The sequence below is a fragment of the Narcine bancroftii genome, chromosome 5 (genome assembly GCF_036971445.1).
Source record: "Narcine bancroftii isolate sNarBan1 chromosome 5, sNarBan1.hap1, whole genome shotgun sequence".
In the NCBI taxonomy this organism is placed as follows: Eukaryota; Metazoa; Chordata; class Chondrichthyes; order Torpediniformes; family Narcinidae; genus Narcine; species Narcine bancroftii.
The window spans coordinates 243,987,542-244,006,684 of NC_091473.1; the positions used below are offsets into that span (position 1 = coordinate 243,987,542).

The following is a 19,143-nucleotide window of genomic DNA, read 5'->3' on the forward strand; positions in this document are numbered from 1 at the left end:
AGGTTGTTGCAATGCAGAAGTCGCTATTAAAATAATGACTAAACATGTGAAAATGTTCTCATTAGCTGGTTGATTGAGTATTGTGAGGGATGCCTAATTTCTCCATTTGAGATCACACCATTTGCCAGTCCTTTGCCCATATCCCTCTCACCACCTCCGATCCAAATCTGTCCAAATGCCATTTAAATGTTGTAATTGTACCTACCTCTATTATATGCTCTGGTAGCTCATTTGATATACATACTAGCTCTTTGGTGAACTGGGATTATTAAAGGTTGTTAAAGAATGGACTAGCAACAGATTAAATGGGGTAAGAATATATAAACTCAATTACATTTTTTAAAAAAAGATAATAAATACATAAGATGGATATAAAGGTTGCTGCATGGGATATAGAGTTTAGTCATTACGTTTCCAAGATAAAGGAATAGAAGTAGGCCCTTCAGCCCATCAAGTATGTAACTCCACCCTGAGCACAACTAGTTTCAAATTCAGGCTTTCTCTCCGCCTCCCCCCCCCCCCGCCATGTCCCTTGATATCCTATCAATCTCCTCCTTAAACTACCCCCCCCCCCCACCCACCCAATGATCAAGCCTCCACAGCTGCATGTGGCAGAGGATTCTACAAATCCACGAAGTTGCAACTTTGCAAAACATTTGTAAGGTAGCACTTGGGAGTATTGTGTGCAGTTCTCCTTACCACACAATAGGAGAGGTATGAGTACACTAGAAAGAGTGCAGAGTCATTCGTCAGCATGTTGCCCAAGTTAGAGAACTTCACTCATGGGGAGAGATTGCAGAGGCTCGGTTTGTCGCCCCTGGGGGCTGGCAGGTAACCTGATAGAGGTATATAAAATTTACAAGAGACTTAGATGAAGATTGTCAGAATCTTCATCCCATAACGAGTGGCATCAAAAACAAAGGGAGGAGATGGAGTTTAAAAGGGGAGCTGAAATGGAGGTTTTGTTTTATAGATTGGTTGACATCTTGAGTGTGTTGCAAGAGGAAGCCCTGGAATCCAATAAAGTCACTATGTTTAAAAAGTACTTAGACAGGCATGTGAACATGAAAGCATGTGGATGTGAATTGGTGTAACCATCCACAAATTCGCTGACGATGCCACGGTAGTGGGTTGTATTTTTTTTACAAAAAGGGGGTAGTGAGTTGGGATACAGGAGGAAGATTGAAAATGTGGCTGAACGGTGCACCAGCAACAACCTCGCACTCAATGTCACCAAAACCAAGGAACGGATTGTTGACTTCAAGAAGGGAAAACTAAAGATGTATGATCCAGTGATCATTGGGGGATCAGAAGTGGAGAGGAAGAGAAAATTTAAGTTCCTGGGAGTCACTATCTCAGATGACATTTCCTGGACCCAACACACCAATGGCATCATGAAGAAAGCATGTGAGCACCTCTACTTCCTCAGATGATTGTTGAGGTTTGGTGTGACATAGGAAACCCTGGCAAATATCTATAGATATGTGGTGGAAAGAGTGTTGACCAGCTTCTTCATGGTCTGGAGACACCAATACCTCTGAGTGTAAAGCCCTACAAAAGGTAGATTACACAGCCAAGGACATCACAGTCAAAACCTCCCCCCACCATTAAGAACACCCACAGGGAATGCTACCATCAGAAAGGAGCAGCAATCACTAAGGATACACACTACCCAGCACATGCCCTGTTCTTGCTGCTGCCATCAGGAAAGAGGTATCTGTGCCACAAGACTCACCCCACCAGGTTCAGGAATAGCTGCTCCCCCTCCACCATCAGACCCCTCAACAACAAACTCAGTCAGGGACTCATTTAAGGACACTTACTTCTGCTCTTTATTATTTTTCTTCTCTCTGTATTGCACAGTCAGTTTGTTTGCATTTCTTTATTTGCTTACATACGCACGTTGAATAGATTTTTTTTTTTGCCAGCATTTCTGATGTTATATCGATCCTCCGCAAACCAGTTAAGTTGGTGTCAATCATTTTTCAATAGCCATGCTTGAGTACAAAATGTTGGGAGATGGCAAAGGTTTCCTTTTACAAATTAGAGAGACTAGAATGTAAGATTAGCATTGCCACGAGGAAGGGTTTGTTACAACAATTCATGAAACTGATTTTTGCCCTGTCCCATACTCCTGCAGAGACTGAAACGACAATCGGTGAAAAACAAGCATGACAAAACCTACCTGTCAGGTCATGCAGAGAAGCAAGAGAATGCCAAGAAGAATCGCTACAAAGACATTTTACCCTGTAAGTCAAAGTTTTCGGTCTCTGATTTCTGAATTCCTTTTATCGGCCCTTAATACCCTTGCACAAACCCATTGAACTTCCGTTCAATTCTTTCTTGTTCGGGAATCATTAAAAACAGACTTTCTAGAATTATAAATTAGTAACTTATTGAATTTACTGGTTGTAGTTGGATGTCTAATGACAAAAGGAAAAGTAAATTTGAAGTCTTTTGCTGTGATGTGAAATACCATTTATTTAATGCACCCTTTACTGCCGGAGACTTCATTCTGATTGAATTATTTTTCTACAAGTTTAGAGAGATTTAATTACTTTCAGCCAAATAAAATGAAAGAATGAAAGTGCACCAGCAATCTTCTTTTCGTTTACAATGAGGGCATCACTGACAAGGCCACCACTCATTGCCCATTCCTAATTATCCTTGACAACATGATAGTGAGTTCAGGTACCTGCTTCAGCAGTTGTGATTCATGGGGTGAAGCTGTTGTCATTATTTGTAGAGGTTTTAATACAATTCAGTGGCTTGCTGGAGATTTCAGCGGAAAGCTATCAGTCAATCACCAGATGCCTTATTCGTGTTGTCTCCCTTTAATTGCAACTTTTCTGTATCATTGGGCTAATGCCTAAAATTAAACCTACTTTGGCTGCCAATTTTCAAATAGATCCAAGAGTCAAAGTCAAGCATGCCACACTCCTTGGGGGCCACTTGCAAGCTGTGTTAGACTTCCAGGGAATTCCTATAAATTATTACTAAATCTAGCACTACTCTTTCACCTCCCTCAGTATTTGGTAATGCTTGCCCAAGAACATCTTGTAAGCACTGATCTACTTCTGAGGATGTCCTGTAAATGTGTGTGCTCTCAGGAATCTCCTGTAATTGTATCCCCCATGAACTCCTGGGTACCGACGGTACCAACTGCAGACAGGCCTCTGGCAATCTCGTGCAAAAACTAGAACAATCTGGGGGATGTAAATCCCAAAGAATGGTCCCAATTATGTGTAAGAAGCAGAGAATTATTTTTGATATCAGCTGGATTGAAATGGCAATGAGTGAATAAATTAAGAAAGACCGAGCTGATGGCAGAATCCTATAAATATGATGCTCTGTGATTCTTTTGGGAATGCTCTCATAGGAACGATAGAGCATTACAGCACAGAAACACGCCCTTTCGGCCCTTCTAGACTGTGCCAATCCATTTTTTTGTGCAGCCCACTGATCTGCACGCAGTCCAGAGCAAATGAGATTTCCATTTGCAGACCTAATATCAATGAAGCATTTCAAATTTAGAATGAACTTGAATGCTGTAAAAATTTGTGGAGTATTGTTTGAACTCTACAGATTTACTGCTATCTCTTCTGCCCCTCCCATAACATCCTGGATTTGAATATAGATGTGAATAAATACATCATCAGGAAAGTATCCGAATTTAAACTGAAACTGCTGAGGTTTTTTTTTTGTTTTTGTGGCCTTTCTGCCATAATGGTTGGTTCCATTCCTGCAATAAATGTTATCATTTTTGAAAGTTCCCTAAAATAAATATCTTCAATTTGAAATCTGTGAATAAAATAACTGACTAAATCTTTGGCTTTGCTTCGCGGACGAAGATTTATGGAGGGGGTTAAAAAGTCCACGTCAGCTGCAGGCTCGTTTGTGGCTGACAAGTCCGATGCGGGACAGGCAGACACGGTTGCAGGGGAAAATTGGTTGGTTGGGGTTGGGTGTTGGGTTTTTCCTCCTTTGCCTTTTGTCAGTGAGGTGGGCTCTGCGGTCTTCTTCAAAGGAGGTTGCTGCCCGACAAACTGTGAGGCGCCAAGATGCACAGTTTGAGGCGTTATCAGCCCACTGGCGGTGGTCAATGTGGCAGGCACCAAAAGATTTCTTTAGGCAGTCCTTGTACCTTTTCTTTGGTGCACCTCTGTCACGGTGGCCAGTGGAGAGCTCGCCATATAACACGATCTTGGGAAGGCGATGGTCCTCCATTCTGGAGACGTGACCCATCCAGCGCAGCTGGATCTTCAGCAGCGTGGACTCGATGCTGTCGACCTCTGCCATCTCGAGTACTTCGACGTTAGGGATGAAAGCGCTCCAATGGATGTTGAGGATGGAGCGGAGACAACGCTGGTGGAAGCGTTCTAGGAGCCGTAGGTGATGCCGGTAGAGGACCCATGATTCGGAGCCGAACAGGAGTGTGGGTATGACAACGGCTCTGTATACGCTTATCTTTGTGAGGTTTTTCAGTTGGTTGTTTTTCCAGACTCTTTTGTGTAGTCTTCCAAAGGCGCTATTTGCCTTGGCGAGTCTGTTGTCTATCTCATTGTCGATCCTTGCATCTGATGTAAACTGGTTGACCGTGCTAAATAGCACACAAGTAAATGTATTTCTATAATTTAGAGCCTACACTTTTCATGTGCACACTTTAGACATTAGAACATTATAGCACAGAAACAGGCCCTTCTAGTCTGTGCCTAACTATTTTTCAGCCTAGTCCCACTCACCGGCACCCAGTCCCTAGCCCTCCATACCCCTCCCATCCATGTACCTGTTCAAATTCTTCTTAAATGTTAATAATGAGCCCGCATTCACCACTTTGGCTGGCAGCTCATTCCACTCTCCCTCCACTCTGTGTGAAGAAGTTCCCCCTTATGTTCCCCTTAAACTTTTGCCCTTTCACCCATTATTGATGAAAATGTATTAATGTAGAGTTCCAGTTATTGCATTGGGGGGGGGGGGGGGAGAAAATGTAGCTATTAAAAGGATTCTGAAAAGAGTGAGCTAAATAAAGGAGGGCTGGATTATGAAGAGAGATGATCATGTAACTTGCCCATGTTTCCACTGGGGAAAATAATCTAGTAAAACCCCTAGCATCCAGCACTGATAGGGATTGGTAGATGCCGGATAAGGGTATTTTCCGGTTGCTTGAACTCACTCTTACAATGCCGAACTAATATACCTGCATTAAGAATAAACAGTTTAAAAGACACTTGCATGAATATTATACTTTATTTTCAATCACATTCCTTGAAAACATTTTACTGCATCTGCAGGTTCTTCCCCCCCCCCACCCCCTTTCACAAACAATAACATTATAGATAATTAACCCCCCATCCCCCTCACATGTTTACGGCTAAAGCCTCTGACTAGGGTGACTCTTACTAAGCAGGGATAAGGAGATACTTTAAAAGAGTCACCCTAATGGCGAGCGGCATCAACCAACCCTTGGTACTGGGCGACGCCACTGCTGTTTAACACAACTGAATCCAATCAGCTGCTACGAGCAAAGCATGACCTAGGCCCTCCGCTGGCTGAATATTTGCTCCCATCTTCATCAAAGGTTTATGTGTTACTTTTACCATTTTAAACTTTCATATTTTACTTCTTTATTTTTCTTGATTTTTTTTTGCCAGTTGCTTGAAGCTACTGGTTGCCTGAATTCTGGATACTGGTGGTTTTTGTGTAATATCATTAATGTTTAAGATTTCTAAAGGGTCTAGATAATGCTGACTGAGAAAGGCTGCTTCAAACAAAATAATACTGGATATATGCAGAAGGTCGGATAGTGTATGTAGAGAGGGAAACCGAATTAATGTTAATGTTTGGACTTGGTATTCTTAGGAATGAAATATGTTTTAAGTAGAATGGAAGGGTGCAGAGGACAAAGAGGATATTGGCAGTACACTAAATTAAAAGGTCTACTGGATTCAATTAGGTAGTCTCTTCCTTGAGGAAATCAAATGCCAGGTGCCTTCCTGTGACAGAACAGCTCCATTCTGTCCACAAGGATGTATCGTGCAGCAAGTGCCTCTCACCTGAGAGGAGCAGATTACTTTTAATTCCCTCAAGTTTTGACCAATATTGTTTCCTTCATCATTTCCACTGGCTCTGTTACATACTAATTGTTGAGAATGATTGCTGCTCCAACTACTCCATTAATGTTTCACACAAATCCCAGGGTGGCAGAAGATGAATTAGATGGGCTTTAGCTTTTATTGCCTTTTGAATTTATCTGTCTTTGGCAGCCATCAGTTGTACAAAGCGTCATGGGGGAAGATTGCACTTCAGTCCTATCCTGACCTACCTCTTTAGACTCCATGGAACCATCTTCTCATTGGAGATGTACAGGATGCTGGAATCTGGAGCAAATAAACAATCTGCTGGAGGAAGTCAGCAGGTCATAAGCCGTACACATGTTGGGAGGTGGGGGGGTGGCTCAACCTTTCATCTGAGCCTTCTCTATTTCAGCGTCAGTTTTTGCTTGGAAAAAATAATAGGTTCTGCACCTTTAAATTGTCCTTTGTTGTTGTTTTCAAGTGAATCTGGTCCGAGAGTTCGTTAATTTTTATGCTGAAATTGCCAATTCAATCGTAACTGAAGTAGCCATTGGGTTAAGTCGCGCTGCTCCTTCTATTGAGATGGGCAAAATGAGGAAATGGAAAATGCATGTGTGAATGTTTTTTAATATTTGCATCCTGTTTTCAGTTGATCACAGTCGAGTACAGCTGTCACTGATCATTTCCGACAGTGATTCTGATTACATCAATGCAAGTTTTATCAAGGTATGCACTTTCTAAATGGAAACTTCACCCCAAAAAAGAGGCCAGCACATTATAGTTGAAGTAACTTTTGATCAAAGCCACTGCACCTTCATCCTGTAAGGGGGTAAAAGTTTTCTCCCTGATGGGTGCAGATAGTAGAACTGTGAAACTGGAATGGATTCCCTTTAATTGGGGAAACAGTGGTTCTTTCAAATCTTGGCCAAAATCTTTGATGGAATGCATCAAAAGAAACTGTTTCCAATTACAGAATGACTGATAATTACAGACATGAGATTAAGTTGATTACTAAGAGTACTATTGGTAATTTCTAATACCTTTATAATGGAGGCTCTGGTAACTTGGTGGTTAGAGCACTGGCCTTGTAAACCAAGGGTTGTGAGTTTGTTCCTTGCTGGGGCCTTATTTCTGTGAGGGGTGCTTGACAAAGTGGTGACTCTCATTCTTCCTAAAGGTAGACAAAGAATTTCATGTATTTTACATTCTAAATGTAGTATTACATGACAATAATGGAACCTTTACCATTTGCCTTTAGCCAGAAAAGATCATTCAGCTCAATGGACCAAATGGGATCAAACACAAAATCATCAGATGCTGGAAAAAGCACAATACACAATACACAAGTGTGCTAGAGAAGCCATTCTCAACCTTTTCGCTATTTCCACACCCCCTCCTCCCCCCCACCCCCGGGACTCTGCGCGTTTATGGGCCCCTTTCCTAGTGAAGCAGTCAAGTTTTGGTTCTTCTGTACTTCTCTCCTACTGACTGCATTAAAAAAAAGCTTTAAAAATATTTATGTTACATGAGGTGAAAGAAAACTAGGCTTTTACTTAAAGATTCTGTGCCCCTGTTGAGAAAGCTGTGCCAGAGAGACAGCACTTCATGTGTAAATCTGGAGGGGTCATTTACAGTGTTCGGTGCTCTTGATGTGGCCTCCTGTATATCGGGGAGATCATTGAGCACCTTCGCTCTGTCCACTGCAACAGCATGGCTCATCCAGTGGCCAACCCTTTTAATTCCACACACTGTTTCCACGCTGACCTGTCCGTCCATGGCCTTGTGTACAGCCAAACTGAGGCCACCCGCAAAGTGGAGGAACAACCAGGCGGTATTTAGATCTACTTCTTCAGTTTCTGCTTGCTCTCTCGCCCACTCTCCCTGTCCCTCTGTCTCCTTTCCTCCAGTTCCCCACCTCCCCTCATTCTGCAATCAGAAACCTGTCTCCTTATAGACCTCTGTTCCTATCACTCAGTTTTTAATCCCTCCAACACTTCTCAACCTTTTTTTTCCTTCTACTATCCCACCTACATCTACCTATTACCTCTTAGTTGTTTGCCCGTCCTCTTCCTACTTCCACTTCCTCCCTTCTCTCCTCCTCCCAACTTTTTATTCAGCCGTCAGCCTGTTTATTTGTCTTATTCCTGATGAAAGGCTCGACATTAGTACCCTTTACTTCCTACGGATGCTTGGTGACCTGCTGAGTTTCTCCAGCACATTTGTGTTTTGGGCCATTGGATCCAAGCTGGTTTCCAGGCAAATAATTCCCATGTCCCCATCCCCATTTCCCTGTACCCCTCCGCACGATTTTTCTCTCTCATATATGTTAGTACTTTTTAATTTTTTTGCCATAATCCACAATAAGGAACCATTTGACCATTTAATTTACCTACCCACATGGTTTATTGGGTTGTGGGGCGGGTTTACAAAGAACTTGGAGGAAATCTGTACATTCATGAATAATATGTGCAACTTCTGTACAGACAGTAGCTGATAATCGATTTCACTTTCTGGATCAGTGAAGCCACAGCACCAACCTTTTATGTTGCAATGCAGCCCATTAAACCTTTGTGTCATCCTTACGAGGATGCATGTCTTTGATGCTGAGTTATGATCTGCAGTTCTTTGCCTGAAATGATGGCAGATTTGGTGATCATATATTTTTTTAAATTGGATATATAGTTGAAGAGAAAAATAATCATTTTGTTCTGGGGATAGAACCGGAGGATGGAATTACTTGAATGGCTTCAGAGTTCTAAAGGATGAAAAGCCTTTCGCCTTTACAATATGGCAGGCAAAAAAAAACACACCTTTGAAAGGAAATAAATGGAAGAAATGGGTAGAATCAGAAGTGTTGATGTTGAAATGAAACAGATGGAAGAATTTGCTCGGCTGTTGGGAAATATTTGTCCCAATGTATTGGCAGAAGAAAGAATGGGGGAAAAGTTGGAGAGAAAATCCATATGATCTGTGAGGGAAGATGAGAAGTGATAGATGGGCCAAATCTTAGAAAAGAGTAACATTAAAATATGAAAATAGAATTTAGGAAAAATCATATTAGAATTGAGGAAGATCTCAACTAAATAAAATAAACTGGCAAAAAGACAAAATAAAAAGGGAGCAGGTTAAATGTTTTCCTTATTTTGTGTAAAATGTGATGAATGCCAACATCCTGGGTTCGAATCTGGCCATGACTGTAAGCATTTTGTACATTCTCCCCATGACCTGCGTGGGTTTTCTCCAAGCGTTCCGATTTCCTCCCACTTTGCAAAATCGTACATAGTTGGTAGGTTAATTGGGTGGCGCGTGTCTCAGTGGATGGAATTGGCTTCTACCGTGTTGTATCATTAAAAATTGTAAATTGTAATAGTATTGTTAGGACCAGATATGGAAAATAAACTCGAGAAATTATGTGAATCATGGCAAAATATTAAGGAAATGGTGATCTCAATATAAAGAATGATGGATTGAATTCATTATTACTGAGTTATTAAAATGGGAATATGCCATATGTGAGGGAATGAACATGGAAATGGAGAAAAACGTTGATCAAATATTCAAAGGAAAAGTTTCTGGAGGTGCCATTTTAATAAATCAAACAAATGCAATTGTGTCTAATAATGCAAATTTTTAATGTTTTTAATTTACATTTTTTTTATATTTAGACAATAACAGGTCATTTTGGCCCACCATTCCTGCTGCCTAATTTACACCCAATTAACCTACGCCCCCTGTACGTTTCTAATGGTGGGATTATACTAGAGACCCTGGGGAAAAACCCACGCAGACACAGGGAGAACACACAAACTCTTTACAGACAGTGCAGGATTCGAACCCTGTTCCCAATTGCTGGCACTGTAAAGGCATTGCGCAAACCGTTACGCCAACTGTGCCTCCCCCCTCATCATAACAGTGAGGTTTGTTGCAGACTCCAAGTAGGAGTCTAGAAGGCCACTGCAGTTGACAATCACGTCAGAGGCAAGAATTGTATCTACTAAACAGCATTTTTGAAATATAACAATCATTAACTATCCAAATACAACTTTTTTTTAAAAAAAACATTATTTTTAAAATCTGATTTGAGTTTACAGGTTAGACCTTATTTTGCAATGATCAATTTCTGAAGGCTATCATTTATTAATAGTTTTCTTTCTAAGGGTGTGTATGGACCACAAGCGTATATAGCAACACAAGGCCCTTTGCCGCACACAGTGGTGGACTTCTGGAGAATGCTGTGGGAGTATACCGTTGTGGTAAGTTTTCTATTCTATCAAACCATAGACCAGTTGAACCAAGTAAAATATCCTTGCTGAACAATTCTCAACTAAAGCGAGGTGTTGTGAATAAGGAAATCTAAAATAAAAACTAAATGCTGAAAGTTGTCAATAGGTCATATAGCATGTGGAGCTGATATTTGATCTGCCATCAGTTTTGAATGTTATTGGTAATTGCCTTATAGCTTACAATGTTTAATTTATTTTTAAATTAAATTAATTCCCTGGAAATTTCCTTACTTCGTTTTAATTCAATTAAATTGACTAGTTGGAAGAGCTACATTAATAAATATTAGAGGCTTGGGATGGGAATCTCATTTTGACCAGATTGGCTCCAACCCTTCCTGAAAGAATATTGGGAAGCCAATTTTGGTTTTATGATGGTTCAACAAACTTTTTAATAATTCCAAGGATCATCAGAATTAAAGAACCAAATTCAAATTCCCAAAATGCCATGGTGTGCTTTAAATTTACATTTTCTGGAAAACTGGGTCACCAACAGTCTCAATGTTCTATAGGAATCCAAATAAGAGGAAAGAGAACTAAACACAGGGCATTTACAAAGAGCTGGTGTAATGGCCAAATGAGAACCTTCATAATGTAGGATTCTGATATTGGCTTAATCACAGTGCGTCACTGTACTCCTGCAGGACCATGTGAAACCTCCATAATCACTTTTTAAGATTTGTGGACAGTTTATGAAGTCAGCCCTCTTGTATCAAGTGCACAATGTCCAAACTTTCTCAGTAGCCCATGGATCATTTCCAAATGTTATTGTTTTTTGAATAAATAATTGGGTGAGAAAATTGTTGAAGCTGACACAAACCTAGACTTTCTAAGTAGCACTATAGAGTGCAAAAGATAGGAAATTGCATTGAAGCATTTGTTGGCCTGGATTGAAGCGTTATCTGCTTCTGGGCACAGCACTTGAGCAAGGCTGCGGAAAGTTCACTTGCAAGGATTATCGAGAGAAGAATGGTTGGCTCACCTCTGAATAGGAAATACTATGAGAATTAAAAGGTTGCAAAATCAGGAAAGGTCCTGACTAGATGCGCAAAGCTTAACTGCTCTCACTGGCAGAAGGGTCAAGAATTAGAAGACACTGATTTAAAGTGATTGGCAAAAAAAAAAATTTAAATGTGAGTAGAGAAATTCTTGCCATTCCATATTTGGACTACTACCTTTTGATTTATGATTAAATATCTAAACGCATCTTCTTATTTAACCCTTTTCCAACTCATCGTTGAGTTATGATTATTCGCCCGATGCAGTAACCAAGAGGTTTACACAATGATAAAGGGATTTTTAATCCAATTATATCATCCAAAGCTCTCAGCTGTTCATCTGCGGAAAGAGTTGCCTTGTCGGGTTGAAGATTACTTCTGATTTTAAAAGTCTTTGATCTGAAACTTTAACTCTGTTTCTCTTTTCACAGCTGATGCCTGACCTGCTGAGTTCTGTTTTTAGTTGTTTTCCCACACCAGTTATCATTTTCTTTCCACTAAATAGGGCTGAATAGTCATGATGATTTTCCAGAACGTCCTCCTTAACCAGAGGCTTTCTCAAATCCACTGCTTCCCAAAATATTTCTCCTAGGTGAGAATGTAGTTGAAACGAACACGACGCTCTTGAAAGATACAACTTATGAAGACCCCCTTGGATGTTTCAGCCCATTAGAGGGATCCTATGTGAACATGAATTATTTCTGCACACAAGGAGAAGTTGCTGCATGAATAAATATTAGAAACCATTTCCCCAACATATTTTCATTCCTTTTTCTCAGGTAGTTGTTATGGCTTGTCGGGAGTTCGAGATGGGACGGGTAAGTATACATTTGCTTTTATCAAAATGCTACTCTTTCAATCATTTGAAGAATTAATACATAGAACAGTTTAGGAACAGGCCCTTTAGCTCATCTATCTGATCTGAACATGTCCAAAGCATATGAAAACTGCTCTTGATATCTCTCCATCCCCTTCATATTCATATGTCTGTCCAGAAGCCTCTTAAATGTATTATTGATTCTGATTCCACCACTACTCCTGGCATTCTGTTCTAGACATTCTCTTTTTTTTTTAAATTCCCCCTCGTATTTCCTTTAAACTTCCTCCCCCTCCCTCACCTTAAGCACATTTTCTTTATGCAGAAAAAATTCTGACTGTCCATCTTACCAGTGCCCCTGAAGTTATTTTATAAACTTTTATCAGGTTTCTTACTCTCCAGAGAAAGTGACCCACCTCTCTGTTTCCACCCCTCTTAATCTCTTTGTCCAACTTCTCCTCCATTTCTACCCACCAAATCAGACAACATCCTGGTACCCCTCCTAAACCCCCCACGATCCTTTGGGTGATGTGGCAACCAGAATTTCAAGCATTGATCTGACTAAAATTTTGCATAGCTGCCTCATGACTTTTTAAAAATTTGTATTCCATGCCCCACCCAACGAAGGCAAGTATACCATGTGCCTTCAATTGGCTCCATGAGGCAGTAGATCGGAATCAAAAGGCTTTTATTAGCTTGGGTGTTAGCTGGGGCTCAGACAGCATCTGACCTGGATCTGAGCAGGAAGTGATCTGGGGTCAAGGTCTTGGGTCAGGACCTTTATTAGGGAATCTCCTAGGAGGGGTCAGAGGGAAGGAAGGGGCGGTCCAGGCCAGTACATACAGTTATTACCACAATGCCTTCTTTGCTTGTATGGTCACCTTCAAGGAGTTGTGGGCATGGACTCCCAGATCCCTCTGCACATCAATGTTTTTAAGAATCCTGCCATTAATTGTATACAATTCCCTTGCCTTTCACTTCTCAAATTGCAACACCACAACTTGTCCAGATTAAGCTGCCATTTCTCCACCTATATCCAATGGCATTGTTTTATTTATTTTGTCATAGAAATTGGGCACAGTATATAAAGTTGGGAGATTGTGTTGAAACTTATTAGGCCACACTTGGAGTATCCTGCAATTTTGCTCACTACATTATTGGAAGTTAAACACCAAAGTCTGCAGATGCTGGGGTTGAGGGCAATACACAATTGTGTTGGAGAAAGTCAGCAGGTCACGCACCTGTAGGAAATAAAGGGTAACCATCATTTCGACCTGAGCCCTTTGTCTAAGGTGAGGTGGGGGGGGGGGGGGTGGGGAGAAACAGGTGAGTGCCTGAATAAAATGGGAATGGGGGGGGAGGAGAGGAGGGAAGAAGATGGTGACTCTGTTGGGGTCAGCTATCGCATCTGGTGCTCCCGATGTGGCCTCCTCTACATTGGAGAAACTGGATGCAGACTAGGAGATTGTTTTGTTGAGCACCTTCACTCTCTCTGGTGCCACTTCCAAGTGGCCAACCATTTTAATTCTACACACCATCCATGGCCTCGTGCACTGCCAAACCGGTGCTTCCTGCAAATTGGAAGAACAATGCCTAATACTCCATCTGGGCATTCGCGACTCGGACAGCATTAATATCTTCTTCAATTCCACGAGTCTCTCTCTCTCTCTCTCTCTCTCTCTCTCTCTCTCTCTCTCTCTCTCTCCCTCTTTCCCACCTGCTTCCCTTCCCTCTCATGTCAGAGAGCTACCCTCTTTCCCTCTATCACTTCTCAGCTCTTCTCCTCTACCCTCCAACCTGTATCCCCTTACTCTTCCCCCATCCCTCCTCTCCTCTTTCCTGATTTTTTTTTTATTCAGGCTGGTTTTTTTTGCTCGTACTTTAACAAAGGTCTCGGGCCCGAAAAGTTGGTTACCCTCTACTTCAGGTAGATGCAGCGTGACCTGCTATGTTCTTCCAGCCCTTTTGTATATTGCATATTATTGGAAAGGTGTGATGGGGCTGGAGAGAGTACAGAAGAGATACACTAACACATTGCATGAAATGGAGAAAGATTTGATATGCTGAACTTGAATGAGTGAATATGGCTCGGGGAGGAGGGGTTATCTAATACAGAGGTGAAATCATGGATCACAAGTTAAAGGAGCAGAAGCAGGCCATTAGGCCCATCGAGTCTATTCCATTACTACACTAAGCTGAACTATGCTCACACCTAGTTCCAATTTCCAGCCTTACCCCCCCACCCCCAACATCCCTTGACACCCTTACTGAGATACTTGTCCATTTCCTATTTAAATACTCCTAATGATATGGCCCCTACTGCTTTGTGTGGCAGTAAGTTCCACAGATCCAAGACCCTCTGACTAAAGAAGTTCTTCCTCCTCTCTGTATTAATCGGATAACTTCTAATTTTAAGACTGTGACCACTTTGTCCTCGATTCACCCATCAAGGGAAACATCCACATTCATTCTGTCAAAACCTTTCAATATTTGAAATATCTCTGAGATCCCCCTCATTCTCCTATACTCCAACGAATACAACCCAAGAGCTGTCAAATGTTCCCCATACGCCAACCCCTGCATTCCTGGAATCATCCTGGTTAATCTCTTCTGTACCCTCTCCAACAACATCATAAGGGGGTCCAAAACTGTACACAGTACTCTAAATGGGGTCTCACCAGTGCCCCATAGAGCCTCATTATCACCTCTCTACTCATTTATTATGCCTCTTGAAATGAATGCTAGCATTGCATTCGCCGCCTTCACGACCAATCCCATCTGGGCATTAACTTTTAGATGACTCTGCATAAGGATGCCCAGGTCTCTTTGCACCTCTGAGGATTGAATTTTCTCCCCATCCAGGTAGTTCTCTTCCTGTTTATTTCCACTGCCAAAATGTAGAACCGAACACTTCTCAACATTGTACTTCATCTGCCATATTTTTGCCCCATCTCCCAATCTGTCTATAATCCTTCTGCAATTTTATGGATCCTTCAACAGTTTCTGCTCCGCCACTCACCTTGGTGTCATCTGCAAATTTGGCCACCATTCAATCTACAATCCAAATCATTAATATAAATTGTAAACAGCAGCGGCCCCGAGACCGACCCCTTCAGAACACAGTTTGTTAAAGGCAGCCATCCTGAATGGGATCCTTTATTTTCAACCCTTTGCTTTCTGCCTATCAGCCAATTTTCTATCCAGTCTAATAGCATCCCTGTAATTCCATGGACCCTCATCTTATTTAGCAGCTTTACATGCAGCACCTTATCGAAAGCCTTTTGAAAATTCAAATATATAAGATCCACAGCCTCCCCTTTGTCTATTCTACCTGAGATTTCTTCAAAAAAACTAATAGGTTAGTCAGGCATGATCTACCCTTTAGAAAAACCATGCTGACTAGGACCTTCCCTGTCATGCATTTCATGACTTCATTCTTGAGGATTGACTCTAATATCTTCCCAACCACCAACGTCAGACTTGTCGGTCTATAGTTTCCTTTGTCTGTTTCCCATCTTTCTTGTACAATGGAGCCACATTTGCAAACTTCCAGTCCCCTGGAACCACACCAGAGTCTATTGATTTCTGGAAGATTGCCACCATTGGATCTATAATCTCCAAAACCACCTCTTTCAAAACCCGCAGGTGTTCCTCATCTGGACTGTGAGATTCATCAATCTTTAATCAGTTTAGTTTGCCTAGCACAATTTCTCTAGTAACCTTAACTGTATCCAACTCTACTCCCTGAAGCCTCTGTCTGTCAGGGATATTACTAATGTCTTCCATAGTGAATACAGATGTAAAATATTGATTTAATTCTTCTGCCATATCTTTGTAACCTATTATAATTTCCCCAGCATTGTTTTCTATCGGTCTTATGTCAACACATGTCTCTCTTTTATTCTTTATATATTTAAAAAAAAACTCTTGGTATCTTTTTAAATATTTTTTGCCAATCTCCTTTCATAACTCTTTCCTTATAACTTTCTTTATTTCTTTCTGTAAGTTTCTAAAAGAATACCAGTCCTCTGATTTCCCACTAGCTTTATCTTCCTTGTGTGCCCTCCCCTTTATTTTTATGTTGGCCTTCTTTTTTTAGCCACATTGGTACCATCTTTCCTTTGACTAATTTCCTTTTCCTTGGAATATATCTATCCTGCTTGTCTTATTATTTGCAAAAATATCTTCCAATCCTGCTCTTTTCCTCCAACTAGTTTGCTTTTCCATTGACCTGAGCCAGTTCTTTCTTCATACCTCCATAATTTCCTTAATTCCACTGAAAAATTGATACATCCGATTTTTTAAAAAATTATTATTGTTTTAAATTTCCTTTCCAAATTTGAAATTGAATTTGACCATATTATGGTCACTGCTTCCTAGAGGTTCTAAGACCTTTAAATCCCTGATGACCTCAGGTTCATTGCACATGACCCTGGTGTTCAAACAACAAGCTGTTCAAAAAATCCATCTCTTAGGTTTTCTACAAACTCACTCTCCTGTGATCCAGAAAATTCCTGTCCTTTCCAAATCCCCTGCCATGTTAAAATCTCCCATAATTATTTTGATATTATCTTTGCAACATGCCCTTTGTAATTCTGACTGTGTCTCGTGGTCCACCTTCCCGGCTGGTGTTTGGGGGCCTGTATATAACTGCCAATATAATTGTTTTGCCCTTGGCATTTATTCATTCAACCCATAATCATTCTACCACTTTAGACCCTATGTCCCTTCTTTCTAATTATTTAATTTCATCACTTATTATCAGAGACACCCCTCCACCTCTAGCCTCCTGCCTATCTTTCCTATATCCTCAGATATTGAGCTCCCAATCGCATGCCTCATTGAGCCATGTTTTAGTAACGGCCACAATGTCATACCTTTTTAGTTGAATCTGAACAACCAGGTCATCTACTTTGTTTCTGATGCTACGTGCATTTAAGTATAGTGCCCATAAGCCCGTTATTGGTCATTTGTGCCGTATTCTTACTGAACATCTCTTTCTCCTGTCTGCTCACCTACCTTTCCTTTTTGTTGTTATTGACCACCTCTTTATTAATTTTTACCTCTGTTGTAACTTTGTGTCTTGCTGCTATCCTATTCTCTCCATCCTATTCTCTTTGCTCTCATTATAATTTCTCTCCCCCTGCAAAGCTAGTTTAAACCCTCCCCAATGTCTCTAGCAAACCCTCCTACCAGGATATTGGTCCCTGTCCAGTTTAGGTGCAGCCCATCCTTTTTATAGAAGCCTGACCTTCCTCAGAAGTGATCCCAATGATCTAGGAATATAAAGCCCTGCCCCCCTACACCAAGTTTTTAGCCACGCATTCATCTGCCATAATTTCCTTATTGTACCCTGTCTAGCACGTGGCACAGGCAACAATCCAGAGATTACCACCCTCGAGGTCCTGTCTTTTAACTTTCTACCTAGCTCCCGATATTCCCTCTTGAGGACCTTGTCTCTACTTCTATCTATGTCATTGGTCCCCACATGGACCACGACATCCAGCTGCTCTCCCTCCCTTTCGATAATGTTGCTGAGACTATTTGAGACATCCCTAACCCTGGCACCTGGGAGGCAACCTACCATCTGGGGGTCTCTATGCATTCCAGCAACTTCCTGTCTGCCCTCCTAACCAATGAATCCCCTATTACTAATGTTTTTCAGCCCTTCCCTTCTGAGCCAAGGAGTCATTGTGCCAGAGATGTGTCACTGAATGTTGCAGCGCCACAACTGGGACAGGGGTTTGAATCCTGCAGTGTTTATAAGTATGTTCTCCCCGTGTCTGCATGGGTTTTCCCTGGGAGCTCCAGTTTCCTCCCACCATTCAAACCGTAGGTCAATTGGGTGGCACCGGCTCATGGTCAGAAGGGCCTGTTACCGTGCTGTGCGCCTAAATTAAATTTAAACAAATAATTCCATATGACCATATAACCACTTACAGCACAGAACAGGCCAGTTCAGCCCTATTAGTCCATGCCATAACAAATCCCCACCCTCCTAGTCCCACTGACCAGCGCCAGGTCCATACCCCTCCAGTCCTCTCCTATCCATGTAACTATCTAGTCTTTTCTTAAATGTAACCAATGATCCCGCCTCAACCAAGTCTGTCGGAAGCTCATTTCACATCCCCACCACCCTTTGCGTAAAGAAATTTCCCCTCATGTTCCCCTTATAATTTTCCCCCTTCAATCTTAAACCATGCCCTCTAGTTTGAATCTCCCCCACTCTTGATTGAAAAAGCCCATCCACGTTTACTCTGTCTGTCCCTTTTAAAATCTTAAACACCTCTATCAAGTCCCCTCTCAATCTTCTACGCTCCAGAGAAAAAAGCCCTAGTCTGCACAACCTTGAAACTCAAACCTTGAACTCCTGTCAACATTCTCATGAACCTTCTCTGCACTCTCTCTATTTTTATATCTTTCCTATAATTTGATGACCAAAACTGTACACAGTACTCCAAATTTGGCCTCACCAATGCCTTGTACAATTTCATCATAACCTCCCTACTCTTGAATTCAATACTCCGATTTATGAAGGCCAACATTCCAAATGCCTTCTTCACCACACCATCTACCGGAGTATCAGCCTATTTACCACAACTCCTAAATCCCCATGAATGAATTTGGTTGGATATCTCAATCAAATAAATAACATCGGCATGATGTGACAGACAACTTCTGTTGTGGTTTATTCACTGCACCACACACTACACTGTTTGCATTTCTATGGTAAAGTTTTTTAAAAATTTAATGAAGTGCCCACATATCTGTTCACCAGGGTTTGTGTTTCTTCTTTCCTGCCTTCAAAGAAAGCCATTTATTTGGTGCTTGATATTTTGTTGACAGAGTGCCAATTCTGGTTCAATGCACTTCAGGAGATTTATCATAAATTAAAGGCTGTTAATATTTAAAAAGGGAATTAGAATTACAGAGCTTGTCTGCTCTGGGATTCTGAGATTTGTTTCTCCTTGCCT

At 41.3% G+C, this 19,143-nt stretch overlaps 1 protein-coding gene across 12 annotated transcripts in view; it reads left to right on the plus strand.

Moving 5' to 3' along the window:
- Positions 1 to 19,143, plus strand: part of LOC138765124 (tyrosine-protein phosphatase non-receptor type 22-like) — a 104,441-nt gene that overhangs the window by 13,977 nt on the left and 71,321 nt on the right. For 11 of the 12 annotated variants that reach the window (XR_011358488.1, XM_069941903.1, XM_069941900.1 and 8 more), the window contains exons 2-5: positions 2,141 to 2,249; positions 6,724 to 6,800; positions 10,232 to 10,327; positions 12,132 to 12,170. Coding sequence is in view for 11 of the 12 variants with exons in the window: in XM_069941903.1 (XP_069798004.1) it covers positions 2,141 to 2,249; positions 6,724 to 6,800; positions 10,232 to 10,327; positions 12,132 to 12,170 (321 nt within the window). In the remaining variant the exon portion in view is untranslated. Of the gene's footprint in view, positions 1 to 2,140; positions 2,250 to 6,723; positions 6,801 to 10,218; positions 10,328 to 12,131; positions 12,171 to 19,143 lie in introns of those variants that run through there. The other variant, XM_069941905.1, reaches the window with a different exon arrangement.